Raw genomic sequence first — 13,729 nt, forward strand, 5'->3', positions numbered from 1 at the left:
CTTTGAGGGGCTGGACAGCTCTACGTCCCGGGGTGTTTTTGTAGATCGGCCAGGACAATGCCCGTCATTCACCCCAGGATGTATGGCAAGCCAACGTTTACACCAAGTTTGAAAGACTTAATTGAAATTGCAGCGACTCATCTAGACTATCTCTTAGCCTCCCTTTGGTATCATTGGAAAGAGAGGAAAAAGAATTTGAAAAATGCCGTCTCAATACAGGGACTAGATGCATCCGAAGGGGTAAAAGGAAGGCACGGGTAATTCACCCCAGGCGTCACACACATATGCCAGAGCCACCCAATTCCTGCTCCGGCTTCTCCCGTTTCCCCCCAAGTGTCTCAGGAGCGCAGAATTCCTCTCCGGCCCTCGCGGAGCCGGCAGAGCTGCGTCTCTCGCTGCACGGATTAGCAGCCGCCTCCGTTCGCCCGCAGGCCAGCGGGACAGGCGTCGCGACTCCCTCCGTCGGCCGCAAGGCCGCAGCAGAGGGCACCGCGAGCGCCGGCTTCGCGCGCGCCCGCCGGAGAGGGGCTTGGAAGGGCTCCTGCGTGTGTTTCCGGGCCGGCAGGCCGCGAGCGAGCGCGCGCGACCCGCAATGCAATCTCTGCTGGGCTAAGCGGCCCGCGCGGCCCGCCCTCTCCTCTTCCAGTAGCGCGCGAGGCCGAGCGGGGCGGAGCCGGCCGCTGGCGAGTTCTGCTCCAGCCCCGGCCAGGCGCGAGAGCCGTGTCGCTCGGTGCCCGCACGGAGAGGAGCCAGGCAGGCCGGGACGAGTTGGACGGGAGCCTCGCTCGCTAACCCCGCGCAGGCCACGCCACGGAGGGGCTCTGGGGAGTCATGGTGAGTCCTCGCCCCACCCCTCCTTTGATCTCGAGTTTGCACTTCCTTGAAACCTCCGCGCACAAGAGCGAGCCCGGGTCGGTAGTGCCGGTTTCTCCTGGGAAGCCCCCCCCGCCCTGGCCCCGCGCCCCCCGGCCCATTGCTGCAACTTTCTTCGGGGTTCAGCCGCCCGCCCGGCTTCCGAGCTCGTGTCTCGTCTCCTCCGCCCGATCCTGGCCGTCTGCGAGCGGCGGCGGGGAGCCGGAATCCTTGCCCGCCGCGGGGCGCGCGGGGAGCTTGCAGTTCAGCGCGGAGAATCAGTGGGATCGAGAAGCTGAAGGCATGGTTGGCCTCAGGTCTCTGCTTGTGTTTTTTCCAAAACCAGACCGGTGAAGGGAAAGAGTATAAAGTAAAACAGTCGCTCTTCCCGGGTCCGATAGCGACCAAGAGAGAAGTGGGAGGAATCATGTTGCTTTCCGTAAATCGAAGGAGGACTTTCAGCGCAGTCCTTCTGCGTTTGGCTGATGGTTCAAGCTAGCTCAGGATTTCTCATCTATCTTAAATTGTTTCCCCTCTTAGATCCCTCCTCCGTGCCTTAGTCTCCACGGTTGCTTTATTTTTTTCCTTGTATTTACGTTCTTCAAAAGTATATGCTCTCTTTCAAAGCCAGGTTTCCCAAGGCAGCTCACGAATGGTCAAAAATCTCGAAATTCGAAATGGGTCTTGACGCATTTCTCTGTGCTTAGAAAGACTGGATTTAGCATTTCTTCCAAAGATGCTCCTCCTCCACCCTGAGCTAATGAAGTTTTTGCTGTGACTGAAGAGCTCCCTTGTGCTTCCTGTTTCTTCTTTCACCTCTTGTGCTTTCACACACATCTTTTCTTTCCTAACCACCAAAGGGGAGAGGTGGAGAAAATGGTGAAAAGTCCTTGAAGTGTGTGTGTGTGTGTGTGTGTGTGTGTGTGGTTGAGTTAGGGTGAATATCTTGATGCCAGCGCACAACTACAGTAATTGACTTTCCTCGCCCTGAAAGTTTGGTTGAAAGTAGAGATGACCATCACAGGGAGTTTCCAAGAGTGTAGGTGGAAAATTTTTCAATGCAGAAAAGTTCTCATTTCAGAAGTTGTTTAGTAACTAATGGGTGTTAATTACAGATACGCTGTGATGCACCTTTGGCAGTTTTGACTGATTGTATTGAGATACATATTTTCCCAGTGCCTACTGAATATTACCTTTGTCCATTATACCAGTTCACATGGTATTGAAAGTGATCTTGACATGGTCAGAAAACTGTTATGACCAACTTCATATTTGTGGAGAAGAGAAGGGGCTGTATTTTAGTATTTAGCTGTTTCCATAGGGGTGTGAAAAAGATTGCAGAAACTGATCTCATAGAGGTGTGCCTTAATCCTTCCTTTGTTTATAGATTTTCTTCCCATATTACCAGCATTTTGAAATCACAGTGAAAAGTACTTGCCTCCTGCTGTTTTATGCCACACTGCTTTTTCTCCAAGTGATTAAGCTTGGTGAGTGCTTCGTGTTGACAGAATACAGAGAGCATACTTTGGCTTGAGTTCCCGGAAGGAAGCAGATAGGTTAGGAAGGTGTCTAAGACAGTTCTGGTTGAAATTTTGGGTCTTGTTAGTGCCTCAGTGGGGAACTATCAGGAGAACCCATAATTATGGCTCCTTGAGATCCATAATGAAGAACAGATGAGATACAAATGCATTTAAATAAATGTTCTGAGATATGCACTTGATCTCTTGCACTTTTCCACTAAATATGTTTGTAACAAATGGGCATGTGCATTCAGGGTTACTTTGGTGATAGAAGTGGCATAACAATGGATAGCTATATAAAGAACACTTGACTGTGTACACAGAATTGGAACAGACACATAATCTCTCCATATTATAGGAAAATGGCCCTGGGTAAAGCAGTTCTCAAGGATGGGCTGAAGAAGGTGAAATGATTATTGTGTCCCTGATGCTCAGATTCTTTTAGTAATGCAGTCTGTTGCACAGGACAACCTATAGCTCTTGCCCAGTCCTGCTGCGTTATCCAGGATGCAAGGGCTGGATAAGGCTGGTCTAAAGCAGATGTGATATACTTTGCTAATTCGTTGCGTTAACTTTGCCTTTCGGCTGTATAACTACATTTCTCATCATGATAATTTGTTTCTAAAAGTGCTTAAAATTAAATGATATGGGACAGTTTTCCATAAATCTGTAGGATTGGCCATCCCATGGAACAGTAATTTTTTTCATTTACGGACAAGGGATGGTTTGTTTAAATGAAGTTTAAGCCATTAGCCACACAATGATAATTAAGGCTATCGAAGTATATCTAGATAGTTTAGTGAAGCATGGATGAGCTTTAGGATATCCAATATACTCCTGCCAACCTAGCAGTCTGAAAACATGCAAATGTGAGTAGATTAATAGGTACTGCTTTGGCGGGCAGGTAACGACGTTCCGTGTAGTCATGCCGGCCACATGACCACGGAAGTGTCTACGGACAAACGCCGGCTCTTCGGCTTTGAAACGGAGATGAGCACCCCCCCTAGAGTCGGACGCGACTGGACTTAATGTCAAGGGAAACCGTTACCTTTACCTATACTGCACATTAATACTAAACAAAATTAGTCTTACATATATATGTCTCACTTTACAATTAAAGTATTAACACTGAAGTCAGTTTATGTATCAATAGGAAAGTAAATTTATGATCTAGTATGTGCAGTACAGATTTCTAAAAAATCTTGCAGTGACTTCTGTGAATGATAGTTGGAAGGCAGGTTCTTCAGACCATTGTGTGGCTGAGGACAATCAATGTCCTTCCACAGTGTAGTACCAGTACTTGGCATCATAAAAACATGCAGTAACCATTTCTGTTGTCCTTCTTCGCAAATGTATTCTTCAAAAGCACATGAGTAACATTTCTGAGTCGACTCTCTAATTAGTGCTTTTTTTCAGGGTTTTTCCATCTTGGGCATACAACTGTGCATACAATTGGTATTTTGTGTAGTTTTTCTTTTAAATTGGAAAAGTCTTTTGCTCAAGGTCTCTCACTATGATTGGCTGTTAATGTGTACATTTCTCAATCTATTCAGGCAGAGAGTTTAGACTAAGAAGTTTACAAAATTCACAGAACTGTCTAGCTTCAGTTTATTTGACTGACTATGCACAGTGTGATTTGTTTCTGGAATTACAGAGTTGCGACATTCTTTTTCAGCAGACTTGACCGGTCTTGTGAGTCTGGATGGACTTTTTCTACCATAGTTCAATAATGCAGCAAGACCCTTAAGATGTATATTAGAGTGAAGCAAACTAAAATAAAATACAGGTAGTCCTTGCTTAATGACCACAATTGGGACCAGAAGCTTGGTTGCTAAGCGAATCTGACCCGATTTTATGACCTTTTTTGTGGCAGTCATTAAGCAAATCACTGTGAGTGCTAAGTGAACCACAAGGTTGTTAAGTGAATCACGCAGTTCCCCATTGATTTTGCTTACCAGAAGCTGGCCGGGAAGGTTGAAAAGGGAGATCATGTGACAACAGGATGCTGTGACTGTCATAAATGTGAATTGGTTGCCAAGCGCCCAAATTGTGATCATGTGACCGTGGGGACACTGCAATGGTCATAAGTGTGAGAAACGGTCATAAGTAGTTATTTTCAACACCATTGTAAGTCCAAATGAATGGTTGTTAAATGAGGACTACCTGCTGGTATAGCAAGCAGTCATACCTTGACCAAGTTAAAGAATCTGAAATTGATTATTAGTAGGGCTTTAATTACTTGGAAGCATTAAATAACTCTTCCTGGTATGATAGTGGCTTTTGCATTAAACAAAACCCCAAAATGGCCTGGTTCATACTTAAGTAAAAAGCAAGCTTTAAAAAAAAAAAAGGCTAGTGTTAGATATGAACCACATTGTTCTGATTAATCTGTACAGTACTTGTTGAAAAGAGTTGATGAACAAATTGTGATTTGAATTTGACTTGGTTCTTCAAGTACTACCAACAGTTAGGGCACTTGCACTGTTTACTTTGAGAAGAGAACAGGCCATATGGAAATACTTCCTAAATACCTGAAAGAATGTCACAAAGGCCGCTATTTCAGAGTGCAGGACGTTGAATAGTGGGTTTAAGTTAGGGGGTAACATATGGAATAAAGTGATGATTGGATGCTTGATATGAAATTTTGATGATTTTCCAAACTGACAATCAGTGCAGATGTATTACTAGGTGTACTGTAGTGGCAAGAGGAATAGATATGGGTTGTTACTGAACTGAAGTCCTCTGCATTCCCATCCACAATGGCCGTGAGATGCCATGCTACCCATCTCTAATATGAATTTTCTCTTGCACTTCTCAGCCATCATAAATCATGGTTATCTGTAGAGAAGATATACTCCTAGGTCAGTATTTGATATCTGGATGTCGGAACAGGAAAGAACATTTCATTTGCACCAACTTTTGGAATTTCTGCTACTTTTCTGTCACAGATTTTTAGTACTTTCAACCAGTGATCATTCAGCATGCAGAGTGAGTATTAGGCCCATTTTCCAGATGAAGCGTAGAATTATGTCAAAGGCCATACAAATTTCCTCCACAACATTAAGCCAGATCTTTCAACTGTGGCTTGTAGACCAGCCAGAATGATTTGGTTCACAGCAAGACATAGATAAGATAGATAGATAGATAGATAGATAGATAGATAGGGTGACCACAGTGTTATAATTGGTGGAGATGGGCAGTGATATAAATTTAATAAATAAATAAATAATCTCTTCTGAGGCAGAGGTTGAAGGGCCTGATCCTATGAGCAGTCAATCTTGGGAGCCAGCAGGTGATCAATCACCTGGAGCAAACTGAGGAGATGTGAGCAGGAGCAGATGAGGAGATAATGAAGGACCAGGTGCTGGCAGGGCATCTAGCCATAGGACTGCACTTGGCAACTTCGAAGGGCAGAGCTAAAGCAGTTGACTGCTTGGGAAACAAGGATAACCCTGCCTCATGGATTGCGCCCTCAGCTGGGACTACTTAGCAGCAGCTGTCGGGACCTTGGTCTCCGTTGAAAAGACTCTCCAATGTTAGATCTGTGTTCCTGTATGTTTCCTCTGCCCTTGGACTCAGACTAGCTTGTGGAACTCTCTGGCATTTGAATCCTAGTCTGACACATGCTACTCTTGTTTTCTGCACTCTTGCCCTGTTTTCCTAGACCTATGCCGTTGGCTGCCCACCTTCTAGTCCTGCCTCTGGTCTCTTACCGCTTCAGCTCTGGATTAGATGCAGTGGACCTCTGGGTCTCTGAACATTCAGCTCCAACTCACAGTGGCGCCCTGGGTGCTGCAGCCTGGCTGCCAGGCAAAATCTCACCGTCCCTGTATTTCTCCTACAGTTTGGATGCGACTACTTGACTGAGCATTCTACTTCTCTTCCCAGTTGTTTGAATTACATTCCCATCATTACATATACATCATAACAAGTTACAACTTGTTACTTTCTGATGGCTCAGTCTAGGCCAGGACACACAATATAGTCTGATGGGATGCATTCAGTCTATAGCAGAGACAGAAGCTTGAAGCCGCATTCCTTAAACCATTGTGTAGCTCAGTTCTTTATGTGCTGAGACAGACTGATTCTATAAGATGCATTAATGAATGAAGCTTATTGTTCTTTCAGTGGTAAATATTATCTATCTTGGGCAGAATCTAGTTCAGGGTGACTGCAGTCATATTAACAATGGCTTGCTAAAATGCTCAAGGGGACAAATTGGAAGGCTGAATCAGGACAGGTAGAGTCCTTGCCTTTTTCTGCCCAGGCAGTGCTGTTCTGTGTTGTGCAATGCTTCTGTAAAAAGATGCAGCAATATAATATATGTGAAACTAATCATGGAGCCATAGTGCAAGATAGAGATTTGCAATCCTATGTAATCTGGTTGAAAATACAACCTTTGCATGATTTACTGATTAGATCAGTGTAGGCAGCAGATGAAACTTTGAACCTCTCTAAAAGGAAAATGGGAAGCTCTTTTAGATGAAAGGTAAGGTAAAGGTTTCCCTTGACATTAAGTCCAGTCGTGTTCGACTCTAGGGGGCGGTGCTCATCTCCATTTCAAAGCCGAAGAGCCGGCGTTTGTCCGTAGACACTTCCGTGGTCACGTGGCCGGCATGACTAACCTTCTTCTTGCTTCTTGCCCATTCTTCCTGATTGCCTCGATTCATCAAGAAAAAATAGTTTTAAATTATATTTTTGCACAGATTTAAAAGAAATGGAAAAAAAACTTCCAGGAACTCATGGGACAATCGGAAAAGCAATATGTATTGGTTAAATAAGTAGAATTAATACAGAGGCCTATAACCCAAAAGTAAATTTAAAATTCTACTTGAAACAATTTCTTAAATGGGATTCCAGAGTTGTTGAGAGTCAGCGTACAAGTTTAAATTATTATTATTATTATTATTATTATTATTATTATTATTCTGATCGTTCGTACTTAAATTTGGTGAAACAAAATTTAATGAAGCCTCATTTGTTAATATAAATATAAATACTAAAATTAACAGTCTTCTCCCTAATGAGAAATATTTGCCTGCAGTCTCATCTAATTTAGCTGCTTGCAGATGGGTGTTCTTCTTATTGTACAGTTAAACATTATTTCTTTCTGCATCAGTTTTGAAAAAAAAGCCCGGCCAGTCCTGTGAGAAGGTGTAGAGGTTTAAAATTTAATAGTTGACATGGACTTTCCATAATACAGGGGTTAACCTTGAACCTGCGTGGAGTGGAACTCTGTTTCGATCCCTTCCAAATGCACTTCATTTCAGTTCCTATCATTCTCAGCTGCTGGCCATGTTGTGTGGAAATGATGCAAATTATAGTTCAACACATTTGGAGGGCATGCTTTTGGAGAAAGTTGTTTATGCATTTTATTGTGCAGATCCCAATTAAAGCAAAATATCACACCTTGGCAAGACCTACTTTAAAATGAGCTTAAGTCATCTAGAAGTTGAAGAACAGGTTTGAAGAGTAGACTGCAACAGCACCAAAGCATGTTTCTGGAGCATAGCTTTCCTGAGAGCTGGATAAAATAGACTTAATTGACAAAGTAGGGGGATAGTTTATGATCTTAAAAGGTCAACTTTATGGCTACAGAGGCAGAAAATTATAGATTTGCTTTTATTGCAGACCACGAAGTCCTGAAAATGATCTTGGAAATAGTTTTCATCTAGCACAATTCTTGCAGTAGAGTATTTTTCCTTTTTACTTAAAAGGGTATAATGCTAGTAAATAAAGCATGCTTAGTTTCAGAAACTAAACTTTTCAGAGTTGCTCTTGGACCTCAAGGTCATGCATAACATCTTGCATTGCTTATCAATGTTATCTAGGTTGAAGTCATTGTGTACAGTATTTATGAAAACTACAGGCCATGGGAAAAGTTCATTCTTATCCAGCTCTAAAATAAAATAGTTGAAGGGATGTTCAGTGTTCTGCTAAGACTGCTAACTAAACAGCCATTGAGGCTGTTCAGTTTTGATTAATGTTCATTTTGGTGATAATCGAGGACACCTTTTGATAGCCTGCTTATATTCTCACAAAAGGAGGATTTCTAGCCTTCTCCAACTATCCGCCTTCCAAGTGTGTTGAGGTTCAGTGTTTATCATTTTCACCTAAGTTGGCTAGGGATAATGAGCTTATACTTAATTCAACCATAACCATGATCTTTGTACTGCAAAACCATAAAGCTTTGTATTGCAGTACATCTGGAGAGCACCCAGTTGGGGAAAACTGTAGTGCGATTAGTATATTCTGGATGCTTGTGCCAGGTAGCGCAAGTCAGCAACATAATAAAATTGATGTTTTAACACCCTCCAGTGCCTTCAAAGCTTGTGTGCAGGTTTCATGTATTATTCAAGGATTTGAAATCTTCAAATCAGCTTTCAAGGATAACTGATGCAAGGAATTGCTTACTTTATAATGAACATGCCTCTACTTGACAATCATTATTGGAAATCCTTCTAAATCTTCCATATCAAAGGAGGTTAGTTTGGTGGGTACCCAAGAGAGGTGAGACTGTCTCCTTATTTATTTCAGCTTTAGCCAAATAGTAAAGACTGTTTGGTTCCCTCAGTCACTTAACACTGTATAATGTATTGCTTGGTTAGTGCTTGGCTGGGAAATGCTTGACCTATAGGCTACACTGGGAATCCAAAAGCTTCCTAGACAAAGAAATGGTAAACCACTTTCATATTGTTGCCAAGAAGATTACATGGATGGATGTATCCTTGAAGTTACAGGAATTAAATTAACCTTGAAGGACACTTTAATTTTTAATGTATTGTCACTTTTAAATTTCTCTTGCTGAATGGTAAAACTTTTGCTTATCGTTGTGATAGTGTAATGATTGCCTACTCTAATAGACTCAGACTCACAAGCAGGAACTTAATGATATCTGATTTATTAAAGAATAGTATGCAAATACAGAGAAAGCTGAGAATGAGCAAAAGCGCGCCAAATACAAACTAAAAACCCTTGGCTGAAACGTAATCCCTCCCCTCGCCCTGCCATTGCAACCTCCCACCCCCCAGGTGCTGGTAACCGTTTCTGCTGATGTGGGAAAGGAACCTTGAACGCACAAGATAACCCAAACACATTCCAATCCAGCTGCTAACATATAACAATCCCACGAGATGGAATCCTCCTCTCCTCCCAGATGAAACACGCATCAGCCAAGTGACATGCGAAATGTTACGATGTACCGGCAACATTGGAACGGTGAACATGACAGATAGCTTTACTGTACTTTCTGCCAGTGTTTCCCTTAAGGAAAGGGCACTTTCATAATCTTTTTTCTGATGCTTCAATGAGCTGCTTCTGATTTTATACTCCTACCTATTAAGGCAGTGTTTCTCAACCTCAGCAACTTTAAGACATGTGGACTTCAACTCCCGGAATTCCAGTATGCTGGCTGGAGAATTCTAGGAGTTGAAGTCCACATGTTGCTGAGGTTGAAAAATGCTGTATTAAGGAGGATCCTTGAGTATCCTTTGGCCAAGAGTTCCATTTTTTCCCCCTGATTATACTTGATGGACAAGTGCTTTAGGGAGCCTGACCAGTGCATGGAGGAGGACAGACCTGTCAATGGCTGTTTGTCATGAGGACTGTGTGGAGCCTTCAGATTCAGGGCCATTGTGTTCTTCAGTGCCAGGTACAGGAAGCAACACAGCAAGAAAGAGCTGTTGAAGGCAGGCCTACTTGTTGACTTCCATAAGATATCTGGTTGGTTGCTGATGCTGATCATAATTCCTAAGCAGTGCTTGCAAACCTGCTTTGGGTTCTGACTTGGTGACACTAGAAACTCTTGACAATATTGAGTGGGCTTGTCATCAGTGCAAATCATTAAGAGATTGAATGAGAGAAAATTATGTTAAAAGAAGGGAAGTAGAAGGAGTGTGTGTTCTCAGAGTTGGGTCTTGAGCAATAAATTGTATTTTTGAGACCTGAGTGCTGAACTTATTTTGGCAAGTTAACTTAAGGGCCTTGCTTTATAGAAGGCAACAGAAAGCAACATTTGCCGTTATGAAAGTTCTTCTAAATGGATGTGAGATAGAGGTTCTTACAGCTTTGCAGGCTTTTGTTGCATTTCTGGGTCCAAGCAAAAGTTTTAGTTAATGGTTTGGAACCAAGGTATTTAAAGGAGCTGCCTTGTGCTTGTGTATGTGCTTGTGAGCTGATGGGCATTCTTCCCCGGAAGCTCCCCATCATAACCACCATGTGAACTTCAGCTGTTTGGAAGTGCCTTTTGCCTGGGACAAACTGTTGCTCTTACCAGATAACCTGTGCAGGCACTTTTTTTTTAAAACAACATTTTGCCTGCCTAGGGAAACCAGATAGAAAGTTTTTTAAGAAATCAATTTGCATGTAAGTTTATTCATCTGCATTTGGTCTCACTCTCTGTTTTATGGCTTATCTGCTCTCTTTTCCAGAAATCAACTTGCATGTACGTTTATTCATTTACATTTGGTCTCGCCCTGTTTTATGGTTTGTCTGTTCTTTTTTCCAGGAGGCTCTTACTCTGTACCATCAAATCTTCCTGCAGTATTTAAACCAAACAAGAAATGTGGTGAATGAAAAGTGTTCCAGGGTGGAGCCCTGGCAACTCATCGCATCAACAATTGCTGCTACCTTGCTGATTGTGAAGATGTACACGTTTCTCTTCCAGCCAGAAAGTAAGTCATGTCTGCCTCATGGGAGGAGTGGAGCACTGCATAATGCTTTGGAGTATCATAATAGTGTTCTGTTTTTGATCTTCATGCATGGTTTCTGCACCTCAGTAATTCCCTGATTGCAGTGTAGTCCCAGAATTAAACAGATGTGGAATATCGAGACAGGAACACACGGACATACATGCCATATTTTATTGAAGCGCTTCAAATAATAAGTTGCTAGCCTTGTAAACAAATGATTAGAAAGTATAGTAGTAAAGAAATTAAACAGTAGAAAGAAAATGAGACTTAAATTTTCATCAAACACTTTTTAATTGATTCCCAAGACCATCTTAGTATTTGACCATAAGGTTCAGCACAGAACAAGTCTAGATGAGCTTCGGGCTCCCTCCAGCCTATCTTTTTCGATTAACAGCAGTTTTCATGTGCTGCAAACCTTATAATGTGGCTAATTCGAATTATGGCTAATTCGAAATTATAATTCAAAATATACTAATTTGAATTATAACTTGAAAATAACCCACATTCATAAACAACATCTTGAAATTGGCTTATTTCCACTAGCCATAGTTTGTATGGGTTTTGACAACAAGAACTTTAAAGGAGACTCAGCTTCAGTTTTTATTTGGAAAAAAAGGAAAGACTCATCTTCATAGTGCCAGGCATTCATTCATTCAGATTTATATGGCCATCCATCTTACCAATGCAACTCTGGGCAGTATATATATATAGCCCAGAGTTGCATTGGTGAGATGGATGGCTGTATATGTACATGTACATGTAGTTTTCCCAGTATGGTTCTGATGTGAATTTCTTTTTCAAGGGCTGATATTTCTTTTAAAGACCTTATTGGCACTTTGAAGACAGATCCGTTTTGAGAACAGGGCAAACTAAGGTTAATCTAAATGAAAGATGATACACAATATTGAAATGATACTGAATTAAAAGAATACAGATATCATGGTTGTTCTTTGTCTATCTGATATTTTCCCCTTCTCTCACAATAAAAGTGGTTCTGCAATGACTATTTGGAGATACTCTGGGGCTGCAAATGGTTTCAAGTAGTGTGTCTTTCATTTAAAATTTTCCATTAACAGAAGTTTTCATGTGCTGCAAACCTTATAATGTGACTAATTCAAACTATACAAGTAAAAATAACCCACATTCATAAACAACATCTTGAAATTGGCTTGTTTCCATCAGCCATCATTTTCTTTGCAGCCATTCTGGAGGGACAAGGGAAAGCCATGGACATTTGAATCAATTTTTATATTGGGTATCTTCAACTATTGATGTAAATTTAAAAATTGTATGTTAAGACATTGTGCTTATTAAATATATTTTAATATCAACAGTGTTCATAAGGACAGAATAGATATTGTAATATTCAGTGTGGGAAATTACTGTGTTCATTCCAGTTTATGATTATACATGACATAACTCATAAGTATTAACTATCTGCTATCTGTTAGTAGTCTGTTTTGTTATATTAAGATCTCTTTCAAAAGGTCTCTGTGTTTGGTATATTGTTTTCTGCTACAGATTAAGGTTACTGTGGTAACAAATGATTTTGGCTGGGTGAGGAGGTTGAATTTAATTGTCTTCTTTTCAGATGTTAATAGTTGTTAATAGCCTGAAGCAAGGGCAGTTAGCTTGGTTTCAGTTCTTCCTTCTCTCTTAGGCATGTAGAGAGTAAGCAGCTCGTTGAGAGCCTGTGAGAATGCAGAAGCCTGTAAATATCTTTTTGTGCTTTCTGTAAATAAATTTATTTTTTATAGAAATGCCTGGTGTGTGACTTTTCTGATCTCTCCTGGGCCAAATGCTTTCTAGCACTCTGCCAACACTCTGAACTCAAAGGAGGTTCCAACCTCGAACTGGTATGTTAAAGGACACCAATGGACAGATAGTAACTGATTCAAAGATCAAAGGAGATATCTATAGAAAGAAGGAAAGATACAATATCCTGAAATACTGTACTGTAGAGATGTCAACATCAAAGAGATCTTAGAAGATATTCTCTACTTACAAGAATCTCTAGTATTAGAAAATGAAGTCATTACCAAGTTGGAAGACTACAGGAACTGATGGAATACCCACTGAAAAATGGCAAGAACAGACGAATCAGTCAAGGTTCTAACCAAGCTATGCCAGCAAATCTAGGGAATGACCCAGTGGCAAAGAGATTGGGAGAATTCAATTTACATTCCAATACCAAAAAGACTTAAAAGAATATGCAAACTACCATACAATATCCTTAATTTCACATGCTGGCGAAATAATGCTTAGGATCATTCAACATAGATTAGAGCCCTACATGGAAAAAGAGATGCCAGATGTTCAAGCTGGCTTTAGAAAATGCTGAGGAACATGAGACATTATTTTTGATGCATGCTGGATAATTGAGAAAGCCAAAGAGTATCAAAAATAAGTCATTATGTGCTTTAATGATTATAGAAAGGCCTTTGATTGTGTCAGTCATGTCAAGCTGTAGGATGTGTGTAGAAAAATGAGAATCCCACTATATCTCATTGTCCTCATGTGACACCTATATACAGGTCAGGAAGCCACAGTACGGAGAGAACATGGTGAAACAGAATTGCCCCAAGTTGTCAAAGGAGTGAAACAAGGCTGTATACTCTCCCCTTAGTTATTGAGCTTATATGTTGAATGTATATTAAGGGAAACTGG

The 13,729-nt window shown here is 41.4% G+C and overlaps 1 protein-coding gene across 2 annotated transcripts in view; it reads left to right on the forward strand.

The window, feature by feature from the left end:
- The first annotated feature begins 692 nt into the window (after positions 1-692).
- Positions 693-13,729, forward strand: part of SGPL1 (sphingosine-1-phosphate lyase 1) — a 49,493-nt gene continuing 36,456 nt past the window's right edge. For both annotated transcript variants that reach the window (XR_010068232.1, XM_063307519.1), the window contains exons 1-2: positions 693-834; positions 10,879-11,044. Coding sequence is in view for 1 of the 2 variants with exons in the window: in XM_063307519.1 (XP_063163589.1) it covers positions 832-834; positions 10,879-11,044 (169 nt within the window). In the remaining variant the exon portion in view is untranslated. The remainder of the gene's footprint in view (positions 835-10,878; positions 11,045-13,729) is intronic.

The sequence above is a fragment of the Candoia aspera genome, chromosome 6, assembly GCF_035149785.1.
Source record: "Candoia aspera isolate rCanAsp1 chromosome 6, rCanAsp1.hap2, whole genome shotgun sequence".
Taxonomy (NCBI): Eukaryota; Metazoa; Chordata; class Lepidosauria; order Squamata; family Boidae; genus Candoia; species Candoia aspera.